The sequence below is a fragment of the Cyanistes caeruleus genome, chromosome 27 (assembly GCF_971803275.1).
Source record: "Cyanistes caeruleus chromosome 27, bCyaCae1.hap1.1, whole genome shotgun sequence".
Taxonomy (NCBI): Eukaryota; Metazoa; Chordata; class Aves; order Passeriformes; family Paridae; genus Cyanistes; species Cyanistes caeruleus.
Window position 1 is genome coordinate 3958173 of NC_141727.1, and position 21470 is coordinate 3979642.

Genomic DNA, 21470 nt, shown 5'->3' on the forward strand with positions numbered 1-21470 from the left:
AGAACAGGAGCCGGGAACAGGAGTGGGATGAGCCGGGAACAGGAGCCGGGAACAGGAGCGGGATGAGCTGGGAACAGGAGCCGGGAACAGGAGCGGGATGAGCCGGGAACGGGAACAGGAGCGGGATGAGCCGGGAACAGGAGCGGGATGAGCCGGGAACGGGAGGAGCCGGGAACGGGAACGGGATGAGCCGGGAGCGGGATGAGCCGGGAACGGGATGAGTGGGGAACAGGAGCCGGGAACGGGAGCGGGATGAGCCGGGAACGGGAACGGGATGATCCGGGAATGGGAGCCGGGAACGGGATGAGCCGGGAATGGGATGAGCCGGGAATGGGAACAGGAGCGGGATGAGCCGGGAACACGAGCGGGATGAGCCGGGAACAGGAGCGGGATGAGCCGGGAACAGGAGCGGGATGAGCCGGGAACGGGATGAGCCGGGAATGGGATGAGCCGGGAACGGGAGGAGCCGGGAACGGGATGAGTGGGGAACAGGAGGAGCTGCCATCCCATCCCTGAGCCCAGGGGCACCCTCGGAATGAGCTCCCCTCGCCTCTCCCACTCCACAGCTGCAATTTGGTCCCGCCGTGGCCTCTCCCTCCCTCCCTTTTCCGGGATCCCGGAGATTTCCCGGGAGAGGCCGGGCAGGAGCGACGGGAGCAGGAAAACCCTGGGGGATCGATCCCCACCCCCACACGGCCCCTCAGCCCCCGTGGGGCCACCCGGGAGCAGAACTGGCGACAGAAACCGGACACAGCGGGGACGCGGGGAGGGGACACGGGGAGGGGACACCGGGAGGGGACATGGGCTCAGATGGCCTCCACGTAGTTGGCCGGGAGCATTCCCGTGTCGCCCGTGCGCTCCACCGTGCCGTACATCCAGCCGTCATCGATCTGCTGCACGTTGATGATGGTGTCCCCGTCCTGGAACGACACCTCGTCCTCGTCCGCTGCGTTGTAATCGTAGACGGCGCGGAAACGCTTCTGTGGGGACACGGGGACACGGGGATGAGGGACACAGGGACACGGGGATGAGGGACATGGGGACACGGGGATGAGGGACACGGGGACACGGGGATGAGGGACATGGGGACACGGGGATGTGGGACATGGGGACACGGGGATGAGGGACACGGGGACACGGGGATGAGGGACATGGGGACACGGGGATGAGGGACACGGGGACACGGGGATGAGGGACATGGGGACACGGGGATGTGGGGATTAGGGACATGGGGATATGGGGATATGGGACAGGGACATGGGGACACGGGGATGAGGGACATGGGGACACAGGGATGAGGGACATGGGGACACGGGGATGTGAGGATATGGGGACATGGGGGACATGGGACACGGGGACAGGGGGGTGTGGGACAGGGATATGGAACAGGGACATGGGGATTAGGGGATGAGGGACACAGGGACATGGGAATATGGGACAGGGACATGGGGACATAGGGGAGGGATATGGGGACATGGGGTTATGGGGATGTGGGGATATGGGACAGGGACATGGGGATATGGGGACATGGGGGAAATGGGGGACATGGGGACACGGGGGACAGTGTCACAGCCCCAGGGACATGGGGACATGGCCACAGGGACATGGGGACATGGCACAGTCCCAGGGACATGGCCACAGGGACACAGGGGACAGTGTCACAGCCCCAGGGGACACAGGGGACATGGCCACAGGGACATGGCACAGCCCTTTCCCAAGGACAGGGTAGAGGTCACAGCCCCAGAGACAGGGGAGGGGTCACAGCCCCAGAGACAGGGGAGGGGTCACAGTCCCAGGGACAGGGGAGGGGTCACAACCCCAAGGACAGGGTAGAAGTCACAGTCCCAGGGACAGGGGAGGGGTCACAGTCCCAGGGACAGGGGAGGGGTCACAGTCCCAGGGACAGGGGAGGGGTCACAGCCCCAAGGACAGGGTAGAAGTCACAGTCCCAGGGACAGGGGAGGGGTCACAGCCCCAAGGACAGGGTAGAGGTCACAGTCCCAGGGACAGGGGAGGGGTCACAGCCCCAAGGACAGGGTAGAGGTCACAGTCCCAGGGACAGGGGAGGGGTCACAGCCCCAGGGACAGGCTCGGGGCGCGCCGGACCCGGGCGGTTCTCGGTGCCCAGACCAATCCAAGCCCTTCCAGGTGAGTTTTCCCGGGGCTGAGGAAGCCGAGGGATCCGGGCTGGGGACGGGGGCTGGGCTGCACTCACCCCCCCTCCGGCCGGGGCGTTGCGCTGGGACGAGGCCGGAGCCGCCGGCTCCTTGTAGCCGTAGGATTGGGATGGAGGCGGCTGCTGCTGCTGCTGCTGGAAAACTGGGGAGGGAAAGGGGCATCCGTGAACTGGGATTCGGGTGGATCCATGAACCAGGATCCTGAGTTTGGATTAGGGTGGATCCCGAGCTGGGATGTGGAGGGAAGGGTGGAACCTGAGCTGGGATTAGGGTGGATCCCAAACTGGGATTAGGGTGGATCCCAAACTGGGATTAGGGTGGATCCCAAGCTGGGATTTGGGTGGATCCCGTGCTGGGATTAGGGTGGATCCTGAGCTGGGATGTGGAGGGAAGGGTGGATCCTGAGCTGGGATTTGGGTGGATCCCGAGCTGGGATTTGAGTGGATCCTGAGCTGGGATTTGGGTGGATCCATGAACAGGGATTTGGGTGGATCCCAAGATGGGATTTGGGTGGATCCTGAGCTGGGATTTGGGTGGATCCCGAGCTGGGATTTGAGTGGATCCTGAGCTGGGATTTGGGTGGATCCATGAACAGGGATTTGGGTGGATCCCAAGATGGGATTTGGGTGGATCCCAAGATGGGATTTGGGTGGATCCTGAGCTGGGATTTGGGTGGATCCACGAACTGGGATTTGGGTGGATCCCGAGCTGGGATTTGGGTGGATCCTGAGCTGGGATTTGGGAAGCCCCTGGTCTGTCCCCCCTCACCCGCAGGCTGGCTGTGGTGCCCGGGCTGCTGCTGCTGCTGCTCCACTCGCCGGTAGCCGCTGCTCTCCTGGGAATTGCGGCGCTCTGGCTCTGAGCCCTCGCTGGGGCTGGGGCCCATCCGGCTCCGCTCAAACTCCTCATGGTACTTGATCTGCAGGAGGGGAGAGCTCAGAGCTTTTCCAGCCCAAAGGATTCCTTCACCTCATCCCAGCCCTCTTCCCACCCCAGCAAATCTGGGATCCTTCACCTCATCCCAGCCCTTTTCCCACCCCAGCAAATCTGGGATCCTTCACCTCATCCCAGCCCTCTTCCCACCCCAGCAAATCTGGGATCCTTCACCTCATCCCAGCCCTTTTCCCATCCCAGAGAATCCCAGGATCCTTCACCTCATCCCAGCCCTTTTCCCACCCCAGAGAATCCCGGGATCCTTCACCTCATCCCAGCCCTCTTCCCACCCCAGAGAATCCCGGGATCCTTTCCCAGATCAGCTCGGAGCACTCGGGCTCAGGCGGGAGCGGATCCCGGTGGGTCCTGGGCGGGATGAGGAATTTTCCCAGGATCAGATTCAACCCCGGCTGCACCTCCCAAACCACGGGAACAAGGAGCAAAACCCCTTTAGGAATTTTGGTGTGGGGGACAAAGGGGAGGGTGTTAATGAGCGCATTCCCATTGGGAAGCACCTGGAGCCCGGGAATGTGCCCTGGTTAAACAGGGATGGGCTGGAGCAGAGGGAACCCCGGGGGCAGAACCCTGTGGGGACCCCCGGGAGATGGGAACAGCCTCGGAAACAGCCCCGGGAACAGGAACAGCCTCGGGAACAGCCCTGGGAGATGGGAACAGCCCCGGGAACAGCCCTGGGAGCAGGAACAGCCCTGTTCATTCCTGTGAATCCCTGAGCATTCCTGAACATTCCTGAGCATTCCTGAACATTCCTGAGCATACCTCAACATTTCTGACCATCCCTGACCCCAGGAATTTGTGATCCAGGAATTTGTGATCCCGGAATTTGTGATCCCGGAATTTGTGATCCTGGAATTTGTGACCCCAGGAATTTGTGACCCCAGGAATTTGTGACCCCAGAAATTTGTGATCCAGGAATTCGTGATCCCAGAATTCGTGACCCCAGGAATTTGTGACCCCAGGAATTTGTGATCCCGGAATTTGTGACCCCAGGAATTTGTGATCCAGGAATTCGTGATCCCAGAATTTGTGATCCCAGAATTCGTAACCCCAGGAATTTGTGACCCCAGAATTCGTGATCCAGGAATTTGTGATCCCAGGAATTTGTGATCCCAGAATTCGTGATCCCAGAATTTGTGACCCCAGGAATTCGTGACCCCAGGAATTTGTGATCCCAGGAATTTGTGACCCCTGGAATTTGTGACCCCAGGAATTCGTGACCCCAGGAATTCGTGACCCCAGGAATTTGCGATCCCAGGAATTCGTGACCCCAGGAATTTACAATCCCGGGCCGTTTCCCGGTCGGGGCAGGGAGGAGAAGCCACTCACGTTGCTGATCTGATCCTGAGTCTTCCTGATCCTCTGCAGCTCCGGGGTGTCGGCCACCACGCTGAAACCTTTCCCCTTGTTCTTCTCAAACTCCTCCTTGTAGCGGATCTGGGCAGGAACAGCGGGATTGGGAACTGGGATGAGGAAAACTCGGGGAGAAGCAGGAGAGCGCGGAGCCGGGCTGGGGGCAGGGCCCGACCGCGGCCCACGGCTGGGGGAGCTCCTGCCTCGCTCAGGGGCAGCCCCAGAGCATTCCAGAAATTCCTGAGCATCCCTGAGCATTCCAGAACATTCCTGAATATCCCTGAGCATTCCGGAACATTTCTGAATATCCCAGAGCATTCCTGAGCATTCCTGAGCATTCCGGAACATTCCTGAGCATTCCAGAACATTCCTGAATATCCCTGAGCATTCCTGAGTATCCCTGAGCATTCCTGAACATTCCTGAATATCCCTGAGCATTCCTGAGTATCCCTGGACATTCCGGAACATCCCAGAGCATTCCAGAACATTCCTGAATATCCCAGAGCATTCCTGAGGATTCCGGAACATTCTGGAACATTCCTGAGCATTCCAGAGCATTCCTGAATATCCCTGAGCATTCCTGAACATTCCTGAACATTCCAGAACATTCTGGAACATTCCTGAATATCCCTGAGCATTCCTGAGCATTCCGGAACATTCCTGAACATTCCTGAACATTCCTGAAAATCCCCAAATATTCCTGAACATTCCTGATTATCCTGGAGCGTTCCTTAACATCCCTGAGTATTTCTGAGTATTCCTGAATATTCCTGAATATCCCTGAGCATTCCTGAACATTCTGGAACATTCCTGAGCATTCCTGAATATCCCTCAGCATTCCTGAGCATTCCTGAGTATTCCTGAATATCCCTGAGCATTCCTGAGCATTCTGGAACATTCCTGAGCATTCCTGAGTATTCCTGAATATCCCTGAACATTCCTGAGCCCCCTGAGGCTCCCCACTGATGGCACAGAGGGATTTTCCGGGATCTCCAGCACCCAAAGGATCCCCGATCCCGCCGATCCCGTTTCTCTGTGGGCAGGAGAGCTCTCTCCTCCAGCCTGGAAAGACCAGGAATTTCCAGGCTGGAAGCCAATCCCAAGGGAAGATCCTGACAAATCCTGTATTTTTAACCCCCTAAATCCCACCCCGCTGATTTTTGGGACACGGGAATCCCTAAAAACCACCCGTGTTTTAAAATCCCTAAAAATCCCTAAAAAATTCCCAAAAAAATTCCCAGGGGGATGAGGATGATCCAAGGAATTAAAACTGGCCCCACAATTAATTTTCCTGGGGGAGCCGCTCCCTTTCTCCGCAATTCCAGGAGTTCCAAAGGGAAAATCCCTTCCCACATCAGGGCCCGGCACGAAAGCAGGGCCGGGAGGGGCAGGAAGGGCCGTGCCCAAATTCCCGCTGGGAAAAGCTCGGGAATGGAGCTACAGGAGGGGAAGCTGCAATTTCCGTGCCACGCTGGGCCGGGAGGAGCAGCCTGTGGTGGCACTTTGGGGACATTTCTGGCCTGGCAGGAGGTGGCGGCTTCCTGGGAACGGAACCGGAGCCGCCTCCGCGGGACGGGAATAGAGGGGATGGAGGAGGGACACGGAACCGCTGTGGCCTGGCAGCCTGTCCTTGTCACCTGTCACCCGTCCCTGCTGCCTGTCCTTGTCACCTGTCACCCATCCCTGGCTGCCTGTCCTTGTCACCTGTCACCCGTCCCTGCTGTCTCCTTGTCACCTGTCACCCGTCCCTGCAGCCTGTCCTTGTCACCTGTCACCTGTCCCTGGCAGCCTGTCCTTGTCACCTGTCCCTGTCACCCATTCCTGGCTGCCTGTCCTTGTCATCTGTCCTTGTCACCTGTCCTTGGCTGCCTGTCCTTGTCACCTGTCACCCGTCCCTGCTGTCTGTCCTTGTCACCTGTCCCTGTCACCCTGTCACCCATCCTGTCACCCATTCCTGGCTGCCTGTCCTTGTCACCTGTCCTTGTCATCCGTCCCTGCTGCCTGTCCTTGTCACCTGTCACCCCTCCCTGCTGCCTGTCCTTGTCACCTGTCCCTGTCACCCGTCCCTGCAGCCTGTCCTTGTCACCTATCCCTGTCACCCGTCCCTGTCTGCCTGTCCTTGTCACCCGTCCCTGGCTGCCTGTCCTTGTCACCTGTCACCCATCCCTGGCTGCCTGTCCTTGTCACCTGTCCCTGTCACCCGTCCCTGCAGCCTGTCCTTGTCACCTATCCCTGTCACCCGTCCCTGTCTGCCTGTCCTTGTCACCCGTCCCTGTCACCCGTCCCTGGCTGCCTGTCCTTGTCACCTGTCCTTGTCACCTGTCCTAGTCACCCATCCTGTCACCCTGTCCCTGTCACTCTGTCCCTGTCACCCCCAGCCCCAGTGGTGGCTCCGGTGATCCCCCCATTCCCAATCCCACCAGAGCAGGACTCTGGGATATTCCTGCTGGGGAAAACAGGGAATCGACCTCGGGATCAGCCCCAGGGACACAGCGGGGCCCGGCTCCCGAGGAGGGGACAGGGACAGGGGTCAGGGACAGGGGCTGAGCTGTGGCGACCAGCTGGTGGCAGAAGAGCCCCCCGGGCTCAGAGCCCTCCCCTGGCTCTCCCGCCATAAACAACAACCCAGGAAGGGCTGGAGCTGCAGCACCGCCGTGGTTGCCATGGAAAAGCCACGGTGTCCCCTTGTCCCTGTCATCCCCTGTCCCTGTCATCCCATCCCCCTATCCCTGCCATTCCGTGTCCCTGCCATCCCATCTCTCTGTCCCTGTGCCCATCATCTCCCTGTCCCTGTCTCCTGTCCCTGTCCCAGCCATCCCCTGTCCCCTGTCCCTGCCATTCCCTGTCCCTGTCCCCATCATCCCCTGTCCCCTCTCCTTGTCCCTGCCATCCCCTGTCCCTGTCCCCTGTCCCTGTCACCTCTGGGACACAAATCCAGCCCCAGGCTGGGCTCAGCTCTGAGCCTGAGCCAGGGATCTGCTGAGCCACTCCCAGGGGGAAGGGCTGGGACAAAAGCTGAGCTTTGGGGACAAAAGCTGAGCTTTGGGGACAAAAACTGAGCTTTGGGGACCCCAGGGTGGCCCTGGCCCCGCTGGCTCTGCCCCAGGTGAGGCTCCCCCTGCTCCTCCTCCTCCTCCTGGCTGCATCCCAAGGGATCGGCTCTCCCGCTCCTGCCAGCTCGGCCTGATGGGAGGAGAAGGGACAAGGTCACGGCATCCTTCGGGATCTGATCCCGAAAATCCGACTGAAAACGGCTCGGAAAATCCCTCCCGCTGAGCCGGGGGCCTTGCTGACAGCACCCCGGGCTGTCCAACTGCCCCATTCCCAAGGGAAAACGGGAATGAAATGGACTCGCAGGGCGGCTGCCACATCCTGGCTCTCCTGGCAGCCGCTGGAATCGCCTCTGGATGGGTTTATTTCCAGCACAGCGAGCTCGGGAGCAGGGCTGTGACATCCGAGCCTCTGACTGAGCCGGATCCCAGGAAAACATGGAATTCTTCCGGCTGGAAAAGCCCTCGGGGATCAGAGCCCCAGCGCCACCTCCGGGTTTTGGGACATTTCAGGGATGGTGACCCCTGGCAGCTCCTTTCCTGCTGCTTTTCCAGCTGGAAAACCTTTCCAGGGAATGGTTTTTCCCTGATATCCGACCTCAACCTTCCCTGGAGAGACGTGAGGCCCTTTCCTCTCATCCTGTCAATTTGGGGAAAATCCTGACCCCCCACCTGGCTCCTTCCAGGGAATTGTAGGGATTGGGAAGGTCCCTCTGAACCTCCTTTTTCTCGGGCTGAGCCCTTTCCCAGCTCCCTCAGCCCCCCCTCAATGCCCATTCCTGCACTTCCAGCGGTTTTCCTACAAAACTGTGGCTCCCACCCCTTTTCCCGGGGTTCTGGAGCGAAAGGAATTCCAGGATGACCCCAGGGACAGCCTCTCCCACTGCTCTTCCCAGGAAAACCTGGAATTCTCCTCTGAGCCCGGCCCTCTCCCTGCAGCCGTTTGTTTCTGGCTCCACAGGGAACATCTGGAACAATCCACACCCGTCCAGGTGAGGATCCTGCCCTTTCCCACCTGGAATCCGGCTGGGAAGAGGCAAAGCGGGCGTGGGAGAGGCGCATTCCCAGCTGTGGGAAACCCCAGAACCCAGGATGCGGACAGGAACAGCAAACACAGACCCCAGATGAGGGACCCACACCCCAAACCTGGGAGGGATTTGGGAAGCAGCCAGAGAATCGTGGAATTTCCAGGGCTGGAAGGGCCCAGAGAGCTCCCAAATCACGGGAAAGGTCGGTGTGGGTTTATCCCGTGGGGAATTTGGGAATTCCAGGGGGCTCACCTGGCTCTGGAGCTCACTCTGCTGCTTTAGGCGCAGGTTCTCGGGCGTGTCTGCCACCATGGTGAAGGATTGCTTGGGGTAGTGTCTGCGAGGGAAGGACACCGTTAACGCCAGGACACGGCAATTCCCCATCCCGGAATCCCCGGGGCTGGAAAAACCCTCTGGGATCAGCGAGCCCACCGGCAGTGCCAGCCCAAAGCCCAGACCCCGAGGGTTGGGAACGTTCCAGGGGTCCTGTCCCGCTCCCTCGATGCATCCACAGAGGGTTGGGCAGATGTGGGATTGACTGGACAATGGGATTTCTGGGATATTGGGATTTCTGCGATATTGGGATCTCTGGGATATTGGGATCTCTGGGATATTGGGATTGCCCAGACAATGGAATTTCTGGGACACTGGGATTGACTGGACAATGGCATTTCTGGGATATTGGGATTTCTGGGATATTGGGATTTCTGGGATATTGGGATTGCCCAGACAATGGAATTTCTGGGACAAACATTGGGATTTCTCCAACAATGGGGTTTCTCCAACAATGGGATTTCTCCAACAATGGGGTTTCTCCCTGCGCGTTCTCCCCCAGCCAACACTTTTCTCCCTGGGCTCTCTCCCAGTGTCACATTTCTCACAAAACAGCAAAAACGGAGTTTTCCCCTCGGGGACGAAGCCGTTCCAGGCCCGTGTGGGATTCCAGGACAGACCTTTCCACGTTCTGGGCCCCGTTATCCCAGGAAAAGCTGCAGCCTCGGCTCTGCAGGGTCCCAGGCACAGCCCGAGCTCTCCCCGAGCGAGGATTCAGCCACAGCAGCCTCGGGCTGGAGTTTCCCGGTGCTGCAGAACGTCCCGATCCCGGCACAAACCGCGCCGGGATAACGGGAACGAGGCACAGGAACGGGGACAGGAACTTGGAGAGGCTCAGGGAGAGCTCTGGGAGAGCGGGAACAGCCAGAGCTCCTGGATGCTCCCACACTTCCCATTCCCACCTCCAGGAGATGTGGAAAAGAGCATGGATGGATCCCTGGATCACTGGGAATGTTCAGTGGAAAAGCCCAGCGGGAGCTGCAGGGTTTGGGGTCTCTCAGCTGCCAAGAAAGGGAAGAGCTGATCCCAGCGCTGGATCCGGTCCCACAGCTCTGCCTGGAGCATCTCCAGCCCGGCTGCCATGGAAGCAGAGCCCTCCACGCCCCACAATTCCCAGGAAAGGCCCCGGGAAAGCCGAGCCGGAGCAGATGGCAGCTCTGGGGCCGCGGCACAGATGGGAGAGGGGAAAATGCCTTTGGGAAAAGGTCACGGGCTCCTCTTGCACAGCCTGAACGTGGAATTCCCAAAGTGGGAGCTTGCTGGGAAATCCCTGGAGCAGGGGGCAGGGAAGAGCTGTCCCCATCCTGCTCACCGACACCAGCCCGGTGCTGCCCCACTCCCAAATCCACACAAAAACCGGGATAACTCCCCTGGAGAGGGGATCCTGCTGTCCCCTCCGCAGGGGAGAGCCGGGTCCCGCTGGTTTTTGGGGATCCCAGGGCTCCCCCACAGCGCTGATCCCTGCTGTCAGGAATTCTGGCACATGCCAGATCCCAAATTCCCCCTGGGAGCATTCCCATCACGGGGTTTTACAAACCCCGAGGGTTTTCCCTGGCTCGGCAGCGCTTTTTCCCGACATTCCCGAATGGAATGGCACGGAGCGGACACGGAGCATCCCCGGGATTGCCATGGCAACCGCATCCCTGCTCCGGGCACGCGATTAGGGAGGAGATCAGGGCTGGGAAATGCAGGAATCCATCCCCGAGGAGCTCCGGAAAAACGGGAAACCGTGGCAGGAGGAGGAGGGAATTAAAAATAACATGGAAAACAACAACCAGCCCGAATCCAACGCTCCAGCCCAGCCTGGGATTAGGATTCCTTTGGATTTTGAGGGAATCTCGCAAGGGTTTGAGGCAGATTTTGCTCAGCCCTGAGTTAACAGGAGGGATCCATCTGTGCCGGGTGTGGGATGAACGGCACGGATTCGGGATCGGGAACAGCTTTTCCCTCCAGATCCCGGGAGCTGCTCCCTCGGGAAAAGCCGATTCAATCATCAGGGAATTCCGGATTCGGGATCTTCCCCCGGGATCAGGCACAGATTTTTCCCCCTAGCTCCTGGAGCTGCTCCCTGAGGAGAAGCCGATTCAGTTCTCAGGGAATTTCGGATTTGGGATCTTCTCCCAGGACTGGGAACCGCTTTCCCCTCCAGATCCCGGGAGCTGCTCCCTGAAGAAGAGGCGTTCCAGCCCTCAGAGAATTCTGGATTTGGGATATTCCCCCGGGATTGGGCACAGCTTTTCTCCCCAGCTCCTGGAGCTGCTCCCTGGGGAAAAGCCGATTCAGTTCTCAGGGAATTTCGGATTCGGAATCTTCCAGGATTGGGCACAGCTTTTCCCCCCAGCTCCCTGGGGAAGAGGCGTTCCAGCCCTCAGGGAATTCCAGGCTGGAGGAGGAGGATGATTCCTGCTGGCGCTGCCCAAAGGGAGGCCCCAGCCCCTCCTCCACTCAGGGGGAGTTTGGGGAAGGTTTTTCCCAAAAACACCCGAGAGTGTCACTGGAGCAGCTCCCGAGGGAACGGGCACGGCCCCGGGGCTGCTCCGGGGGTTCGGACACCGCTCCCAGGGACAGGCTGGGATTTTGGGGTGTCTGTGCAGGGCCTGGGGATGTTCTGGTGATCCCTATGGATCCCAGAGCTCCAGGAATGTTCTGACACCGCTCCCAGGGACAGGCTGGGATTTTGGGGTGTCTGTGCAGGGCCTGGGGATGTTCTGGAGATCCCGGTGGATCCCAGAGCTTCAGGAATGTTCTGACACTGCTCCCAGGGACAGGCTGGGATTTCGGGGTGTCTGTGCAGGGCCTGGGGATGTTCCGGTGGATCCCAGAGCTCCAGGAATGTTCTGACACCGCTCCCAGGGACAGGCTGGGAGTGCTGGGCCTCACCATCCTTGGTGATCCCTCCGAACCCAGGACATTCCAGAACCCCACACAGGGACCCCAAACCTCCTTCCCACCCTGAAAATCCCGGAAAATCCCACCAGCAGGGGATTCCCGGGAGGCCCAGAGCAGGCGGCTTTTGTGGCGCTGCTAAATCAGGTCAGCGGAGCCTCCCGGGGGCTGAGCTCCCGTCTGGCTCCCGCATTAGCAGCGGGATGAGCGCCGCAATTCCCAGCCCAACGGAAGTTCATCCAGCCGGCTGCTCCGCGGATACCCCGCGGGGGAAAGGGCTCCTCTGGGGGGCCAAATTCCTGCACCCCCTGAGCAGGGAGAAGGGAGGAGAATTCCATAGGGATGGAGGGAAGCAAATCCAGACACTCCTTTCTGTGGGATCTGTGTTTCCCACCTTCCCGGCAGGAGCGGGGGTTGGAGTGATATCCCATGGATCCCATCCCATGGATCCCATCCCATCCCATGGATCCCATCCCATGGATCCCATCCCATGGATCCCATCCCATGGATCCCATCCCATGGATCCCATCCCATCCCATGGATCCCATCCCATGGATCCCATCCCATGGATCCCATCCCATGGATCCCATCCCATGGATCCCATCCCATCCTAAAACCATCCCATCCCATCTCCCATCCCATCCCATGGATCCCATCCCATCCCATCCCATCCCATCCCATCCCATGGATCCCATCCCATCTCCCATCCCATCCCATCTCCCATCCCATCCCATCCCATGGATCCCATCCCATCCTAAAACCATCCCATCTCCCATCCCATCCCATCCCATGGATCCCATCCCATCCCATCCCATCCCATCCCATCCCATCTCCCATCCCATCCCATGGATCCCATCCCATCTCATCACATCCCTGCCCTAAAAGCAGCATTTCTCCCATCCTGAACATTCAGCTCTGAGCCCTCAGCAGGGATTTTCCAGGTGGGATCTGTGCCAGGGGGATCTCCCTGATCCCTGCGAGCTCCATATTCAAACCTCGCTAAAATCCGGGAGCAGCTGGAGCCTGGAATTGGAGCCTTGCCCGGCTCCTCTCTCCAGCTTTTCACTTCCCGGGATTTTGCCTTCTTCCACCTCCAAGTGCTCAAGTGTCACTTCCAGGGCCACCAGTCCCTCCCAGTGCCCAGCTGGGGCCAGGGAGCGGCAATTCCCACCGGGAATGGCCCCGGGATCCAGCCCCAAAGGCTTCTCCCAGATTCCCGGCTGGGGGAATGTCCTGGCCGGAGGAAGCCCGGCCCTTTTCCTCCTGCTCTCCCGAAGAAAGAAACTCAGGAATTTGGCAGGAGACCAGGGCTGGAACAGAGAGGAGCCTGTTGGAAAAGCAGCCAATTCCCTGCCAGGATAAACTGCTTTTCCTGCTTTTCCACCCCCTTTTCCCGGGACAGGAGCGCGTCCCTCCAGCCCCACTCCGGGAATTTGGGAAGGGTCGGCTCCTCCCGGGGGTGTCCTCTGGAATTTCTGCTTTCCCAGGGAGCAGCTGGGAAGGAACCGAGCCTAAATCCAAGCCTGGAGTTTTCCATTTCTCCCTGGAAAACCCTCCCATGCCAGCAGGTTCACTTTAAGACAAGGAAAACGGGGAAAAAAAGGAAGGATTTTGGGAAATTTCTGTGCTCAGGGCTGGGAAGGGTTAAAGAGGCATCAAAGGGAATGGATTCCTTGGAATGTCAGGAATTTCCCATTATTATCCCGAATCCCTCGCCCCTGCAGGACCCCGGGATGGGCAAATCCCACGAAAACTGGGATTGGGAAGCTCTGGACACTCAGCTCTGCTCCCAAAATCCTCATCCCGAAGCCTCAGCACGCACAGGATTCCCAAATTTCCCATTTTTCCCACCAAAAAGTTGGAGCTCGCACGGTGCCGTCCCCACCCCGCAAAAATAAACTTCAACAAAAAAATCCATTTATTTTCCAACCAATAATTTTCTATTCCTGATCCCCAGAAACGCCATTCCCTGCAGAAACTGGAATATTCCGCCTGGAATCCGGAATTCCAGGATTTTGGATGAGCCACAGCTGGGAAAAAACACCTGGAAAAGCCACAGGAGGGCAACTGGGGGTGTAACCCTGGTTTAACACCAGTACTAACCAGTTTAACACCAGTCCTAACCAGTTTAACACCAGTACTAACCGGTTTAACACCAGCACTAACCGGTTTAACACCAGCACTAACCACTTTAACACCAGTACTAACCAGTTTAACACCAGTACTAACCGGTTTAACACCGGTACTGACTGGTTTAACACCAACCCTAACCCATTTAACACCAGTACTAACCAGTTTAACACCAGTACTAACCGGTTTAACACCAACCCTAACCCATTTAACACCAACCCTAACCCATTTAACACCAGTACTAACCAGTTTAACACCAGTACTAACCAGTTTAACACCAGTACTAACCAGGACTGACCCCTCCATCCAAGGCTTCACTTCCTCCCCCCGGAATTCCGTGGAGCCGCAGGGAAGGAGCTCCGGGTTTCAGGGGGAGGAGGCGTTTGAGGGAGGAATATCGGGAATATCCCACAGGAATATCCCTCGGGAACATCCCTCGGGAATATCCCACGGGAATATCCCTCGGGAATATCCCTCGGGAATATCCCTTGGGAATATCCCTCGGGAATGTTCCACGGGAATGTTCCACGGGAATGTTCCACGGGAATATCCCACGGGAATGTTCCACGGGAATGTTCCACGGGAATATCCCATGGAATATCCCACAGGAATATCCCACGGGAACATCCCACAGGAATATCCCACAGGAATATCCCATAGGAATATCCCTCGGGAATATCCCACGGGAATATCCCTCAGGAATATCCCTCAGGAATATACCACAGGAATATCCCTCAGGAATATCCCACGGGAATGTTCCACGGGAATATCCCACGGGAATGTTCCACGGGAACATCCCTCAGGAATATCCCACGGGAATATCCCACGGGAATATCCCACGGGAGCCCCCGGAGCGGCACTTACGCGTTGCAGTACGGCTTCTTCTCGTAGCCCTTGTAGTTCTTCATGTTCAGGGTCATCTTGCACGTCTCGCAGTGGAAACACGATTTGTGCCAGAACTGCAACAGCAGAGAGCAGCCGTCAGCACCAGGGATCCCCAAATCCCGCTGGAATTGTGGAATTCCCGCTGGAATCACGAAATTCCCTGTCAGAATTCCGAAATTCCCTGCCAGAATCCCGAAATACCCACCAGAATTCCCAAATCCCTGTTGGAATCTCAAAATTCCCTGCCAGAATCCCAAAATTCCTGTTGGAATCATGAAATTCCTGCCAGAATCGTGAAATTCCCATGGGAATCGCGAAATCCCTGCCAGAATCGTGAAATTCCCACTGGAATCCCTACTGGAATCACAAAATTCCCACTGGAATCCCCACCAGAATAGCGAAATTCCCCGCTGGATTCCTGAAATTCCCGCCAGAATCGTAAAATTCCCATCGGAATCACAAAATTCCCCACCAGAATCCCAAAATTCCCCACTGGAATCACGAAATCCCCACTGGAATCCCAAAATCTCCATTGGAATCCTGGAATTCCCACCAGAATCCCACAATTTCCTGCCAGAATCCCAAAATCCCCGCTGGAATCCCATCTGCGACCCCAGGAAAACCAAATTTTCCATCTGAGATCCGCCAGCGCTCCAAAAAATCCGGTTTCCAAACTCCCTTTAAATATCGAGGAATATTTTGGGAGTGGGGAAGAGAAACTGGGATAAACGAGCACGGGGAATATCCCGCTTAATCCGGGATAAAATTCCGCCTCTCCCGATTTTCCCAACGCGTTTGTTTTTAATTCCGCGGCTCTGGAAATTGACGGGAATTTTCCTTCTGCGGGAAACACGAGTGAAACCTCGGCGGGGCTGAGTTTGGAGGTTCCAAGCGGCCGCTTTGGGGTTTTTTTTGGGATTTGGGAATTTTTTTTTCCCAGCCAGAAGAGCAGGAAAGGTGAGGCCGCACGAGCCAAGAGGGAAAATCTTCCCATGGGAAGCAGAGATGGATCCAAGGCACAGAAATCCCAAAGAGTCAACCCCAAAGGGGAGGTTTTGGGTTCTTTTTTGGGGTTGATCCTAAAGAAATTGTTCCCGCTCAGAGCTGAGCCGGGAATGTCGCAGAGCTGGAATTCAAGGCTGGATTTGATGATCCGGGAGGTCTCTCCCGACTGAAATGATTCTGATTTTGGGATTTTGAGGCCGCTCAGTGTCCTGGCAGCCCCCGGCTCGGCGTTCCCACGGGGATTTCAGGGATCTGGTGGGAATTCTGGAATTCCCAGCTCCCAGGAATTTCCTGGAGCTCCATCCTGGGCAGGGGCTGAGCTGGAGCACGGAAAGCAGAGCCCGGAGCAAAACCTTCACCTTCCTCACCTGCCCTGGGGCAACCCCTCAGCTCCCAAACCACCCCAAAAATCCAGGAAAAGCCCAATTAGCAGCTCCAAGCACTAATTAGAGTGGAACACCCTTCAAGCCAGGCCTTCAGCGCTCAGCCCTCAAACCCAGCCGCTGTTTCCCGGGATTTCCACTCCCAAAGGTCCGAGGAGGCGATTCCCGTGTCCAAGATCCGCGTTCCCACTGCCACACCCGGAGCTCAAACCCCGCCGGGCTCTGGGGTGTGACTCAGCTCCGGACAGGAGAGTTTGTTCCTCCCCTGGGCTCACCCCGGGGTGCTTTCCCTGCTTCCCGGCTCCTGGGGGATGGATCGAGCTGAATCCCGAGGTTTTGGGGGTTGTTGGAAGCTCCAGGCTGTTCTGGAGGGTTGAGGGTTCTTTCCGAGTCTTTCCCAGCGGGAGCTGCCGGTGGTGGCACCTCTGATCCGTGGGGGGAACTGAGCCAGCCCCATCCCAGAGCCTTTCCTCAAGGAATTCCCCAATCCCAGGAGGATCTGGCACAGCTGGAGGCAGATCCCTGTGATCCAGGGGGAAAGAACCCCAATCCCAGGATCTGAGAGCAGATCCCTGTGATCCAACAGGGAAACAACCCCAATCTCAAATCTGGGAACAGTAGCAGATCCCTGTGATCCAGGAAGGAAAGAACCCCAATCCCAATCCCAGGATCAGCAGATCCCTGTGATCCAGGAATGAAAGAACCCCAATCCCAGCTCTGGGAGCAGCAGATCCCTGTGATCCAACAGGGAAAGAATCCCAACCCCAAGAGCAGCAGATCCCTGTGATCCAGGGGGAAAGAACCCAAATCCCAGCTCTGGGAGCAGCAGATCCCTGTGATCCAGGAATGAAAGAACGCCAATCCCAGCACCAGGATCAGCAGATCCCTGTGATCCAGGAATGAAAGAACCCCAATCCCAGCACCAGGATCAGCAGATCCCTGTGATCCAGGAATGAAAGAACCCAAATCCCAGCTCTGGGAGCAGCAGATCCCTGTGATCCAGAGGGAAAGAGCCCAAATCCCAGGATCAGCAGATCCCTGTGATCCAGGAATGAAAGAACCCCAATCCCAGCTCTGGGAGCAGCAGATCCCTGTCATCCAGAGGGAAAGAACCCCAATCCCAGGATCAGCAGATCCCTGTGATCCAGGAATGAAAGAACCCCAATCCCAGGATCAGCAGATCCCTGTGATCCAGGAATGAAAGAACCCCAATCCCAGGATCAGCAGATCCCTGTGATCCAGGAATGAAAGAACCCCAATCCCAGGATCAGCAGATCCCTGTGATCCAGGAATGAAAGAACCCCAATCCCAGGATCAGCAGATCCCTGTGATCCAGGAATGAAAGAACCCCAATCCCAGGATCAGCAGATCCCTGTGATCCAGGAATGAAAGAACCCCAATCCCAGGATCAGCAGATCCCTTGATCCACAGCATCACGACGCTCCCGGGCAGGCCCTGCTTCCATCCCGGAGCATTCCCAGCGCATTCCCATCCCAGCTCCCAGCAGGAATCGCTCCACAGCGACATTCCCAGCTCTTCCCAAGGCTCTCCACGGGAGCTGGGATGCCCACGGAGCGTTTTCCCGTGGCCGAGCCCCCGTTTGTCCCAGGGATGGGGATGGAATTAACGCACGGAACCCGCGGTGGCGCCGCAGGGAGGCCGGAGCAGCACTGGACACCGGGGACTGGGAGTTATTTCGGCTCCCAGGAATGTTCTCGCGTGGAGAAAGAGGACAGGCTCCAAATGAGGCTTTAGAGGAACACCAAGACCCTGTGATTCCCAATTCTGAGCCTGGAGGCGATCCCGGCTGCTCCCACATTCCGGACAGGAATTCTAAGTGCGAGCACACATTTTGGAAGCTCTTCTGAGCGACACAACCTCAGCAGAATGAAAGGATTTAATGATGGAGTTAAAGGAAAACAGCTCTGAAAGTTTCCAGGTGAGTGGGTCAGAGATAATCCGTGCTGGGGTAATAAAGGATGCCTTGGATTTATGATCATGGAATGGTTTGGGATGGAAGGGACCTTAAAACTCATCCTGCCACAGGCAGGGACATGTCCCAGTGTCCCAGATTATCCCTCTCCAACCTGGGATACTTGCAGGGATCCCCGGCTGCTCTGGCTGCCACCAGGCAAAGCCTTCGCTCCAGGATTTGGGAAGAGCAGCGGATCCAGGGATGCCCTGGAGCGGAGGAGCCAAGGGCTGGCGGGGCTCGGGGCTCTCAGAACCCCGCGGGTTCCGGGTGTCACTTCCCCAGCGGAAACCGGAGCTGGTGGGGGCAGGGACGGGTCCCCAAAGCCACCCTGGCACGGCACAAGAGGAGTTTTCCATAAATCCTGAAGGGAAGCGGGCTTTTCCCAGTTCCCAGGGCGCAGCTGTCGCTCCCAGACACCCCAAGGTGTGGCCGTCCCCTCCCGGCTTCTGCCAACACGGCCCGGCTGCCCTTCGGACTCTGCCCGGGGAACGGGGCTGGGAAAGGCAGGGACAGGGCTGGGAAAACAGGGACTGGGAAAGGCAGGGACAGGGAACGGCAGGGACAGGGAACGGCAGGGACAGGGAACGGCAGGGACAGGGAACGGCAGGGACAGGGCTGGGAAAACAGGGACTGGGAAAGGCAGGGACAGGGAACGGCAGGGAGAGGGAACGGCAGGGAGAGGGCTGGGAAAGGCTGGGACAGGGCTGGGAAAGGCAGGGACAGGGCTGGGAAAGGCTGGGAAAAGAAGGGACAGGGCTGGGAAAACAGGGAAAGGGCTGGGAAAGGCAGGGACAGGGCTGGGAAAGGCAGGGACAGGGCTGGGAAAGGCAGGGACAGGGCTGGGAAAGGCAGGGACAGACACACTCCAAGAGCTGGAAAAGAAGCTCTCCAAGGGCCAGGAAAAGCAGGGACCAACACACTCCAAGGGCTGGGAAAGGCAGGGACAGACACACTCCAAGAGCTGGAAAAGAAGCTCTCCAAGGGCCAGGAAAAGCAGGGACCAACACACTCCAAGGGCTGGGAAAGGCAGGGACAGACACATTACATGGGTTGGAAAAGCAGGGACAGAAACTCTCTGTTTCTGCCCCAGGGAGAGGGGCAGGAAAAGCAGGGACAGAAACTCTCCAAAGGCCAGGAAAAGCAGGAGCAGACACATTCCAAAGGCCGGGAGAAGCAAGGACAGACGCACTCCAGGAAAAGCGGGGACAGACACATTCCAAGGGCTGGAAAAGCAGGGACAGAGGCTCTCCAAAGGCCGGGAAAAGCGGGGACAGACACATTCCAAGGGCTGGAAAAGCAGGGACAGACGCACTCCGGGAAAAGCAGGGACAGAGGCTCTGCAAGGCCCTGCCCAGGGTTTTACGGGAACTGGGGCAGCTCTCCGGGAAAAGGGAGCCGGAGGCGCTCGGGGTGGGGTTGAGCCTCAGCAGGAGCCGGCAGCGCTCGGTTTTTAGGAAGAGGAAGTGGCTGAGGAGCCCGAGGAGGACAAGATGGTGACTGCGGGCTCCTGCTTCCCCCAGCTGGAGCACAGCAGCTCCCGGAGCCGCCAGGGACCCCCGCTCCCCCCCCGGCCACAACCCCGACACCCCCTTCCCTTCCAGCCAGCTCAACCCCAGCACCCTCCAAATCCTTCCAAATCCTTCCCCAAACCCCTCCATCCAAATTTCCTCCCCAAATATCCACCATCCCCAACCCCCCTTTCCCTTGGGAACATCCCCCAAACCCCCCTTCCCTTCCTTTTATCCGCATCCCCCAAACCCCCCCTTCACCTCCCGGTTATCCCCCAACCCTTTCCCCCTTCCTATTGTCCCCAATCCCAATCCCAGCACTTCCCGGGGGCACGGAGCCCCCAAATCTCAGGATTTGGGGGTGAGAGTTCAGCTCCGAGCCCTTGCCGGCCTCAGGAAGAAACATCATCCCTTAAAAATGCGAGCAGCGGGGTCTGCCGGAGCTCAGGAATGCCGCTGGAGAGCGGAGCGTTCTTCTTCCCAGTTACTTTTTTTAGTCCCTAAACTGGTTGTCCCAGAAGCCTGGGAGAGGAGGGGGAGGAGAGAGGCTCCAGAGTCAAAGGAATATCCCATGGGGAAAAAAAGCACCGGGAATGGAGAGCCACCATCGCCTTCCCCACCTCCAGCTTCCACCAGAAATTTGGGGTTGGAGGGGAAAATTCTCCCTCCCCACCCCTAAAAAAAAAAAATACTCCGGGTTAAGGGAGGCAGCCCCGGAGTGGAGGGATGGGATTTTGGAATGGAGAAGTATCAATGGGGATGGAAGATTTTGGAAAAAAAAAAAAAAAATAAGAGGGGAAAAAAAAAAAGGGGAAAAAGCTCGATAATGGAAACCAGATGAGGCTGCCGGATTCAGGGAAGCGTTAACTGTTGCTTTCCTCGGGCCTCCACACGGCTGTGCTGCCTTTGGATCGGAGATTCCAAATAAATCAGAATATTTGGGATGGAATAAAAGGCTGGGGACGCTGTCGGAGCCCCCCCCGGGTAAAGAGCTCCATCCCCGGGGATCCCTCAGGACACAGGAGGGGAAAAGCAGCGTGGAAATCCCCCCGGGAAAAAGGGGGGGTGGGAGTGGGAAGTGTGGAGAGATCCCTGGGAAAAGGGAGCCAGATTTCCTGGAGTCCCCCCCGGGACAATGGGGTTCAGCGTGGAAATTCCCCCCTGGGAAAAGCGAGGTTTGGAGTGGGAAGCGTGGAAATATTCCCGGGAATAGGGCGGAGGGGAAGAGCCGTGCCCACAAGGAAGCGCCACGCGCGGGGGGCTGGAATGTGGCCGAGACCCCCCAGGAGAACGCGATCCCGAGGGAAAAAAAACCCCAGGAACAGCGGTTAAAGGTGAAAAACATCCAATCCATTAGGGGAAAAAATATAAAATAAATCCCAAATCCACGTGCGACCCCTCCGGAGCTCACCTTATCCAAGCAGTTCACCTTCTCCGTGGGATACACGATCTTCCCGCAGCGCGCACAGTTGGGATTCATGGCTAAAAAAATTTCGCGTGGAAAGGGGGGAAAAAAAAAATAAAATAAAATTATTCCCACACTCCGCCGCCGCCTTCTTCTTCCACTGAGCCGCCGCCCGCGATGTCGCGACTTTAAATAGTCGGGAAAAGGGGGAGGAGGAGGTGGGAAAAAAGGGAAGAAGGAGGGGAGGGTGAGGGCGGAGCGCTCGCCTACGCGTGCGCGCGCACGGAACGCGGGTGCGCGCCCCTAGGGAGGAGGCGGCGAGCTGAAACAACCCTAAAAAGGTTAAAAACAGAATAAAAAAAAAAAAACAACAGCAGAAAAAAAATATATATATAAATAAATGT

General features: G+C 57.7%; 1 protein-coding gene across 1 annotated transcript; it reads right to left on the bottom strand.

The window, feature by feature from the left end:
• Positions 1–672: 672 nt before the first annotated feature.
• LASP1 (LIM and SH3 protein 1) lies at positions 673–21341 on the bottom strand. Its single transcript, XM_086864746.1, has 7 exons — positions 21073–21341; positions 14770–14864; positions 8809–8893; positions 4455–4562; positions 2946–3096; positions 2216–2319; positions 673–980 (listed from the first exon to the last, which is right to left on the bottom strand). The coding sequence occupies exons 1-7, from the start codon at positions 21139–21141 to the stop codon at positions 807–809; spliced, it is 786 nt and encodes a 261-aa protein (XP_086720872.1). The 5' UTR covers positions 21142–21341; the 3' UTR covers positions 673–806.
• Positions 21342–21470: the final 129 nt, after the last annotated feature.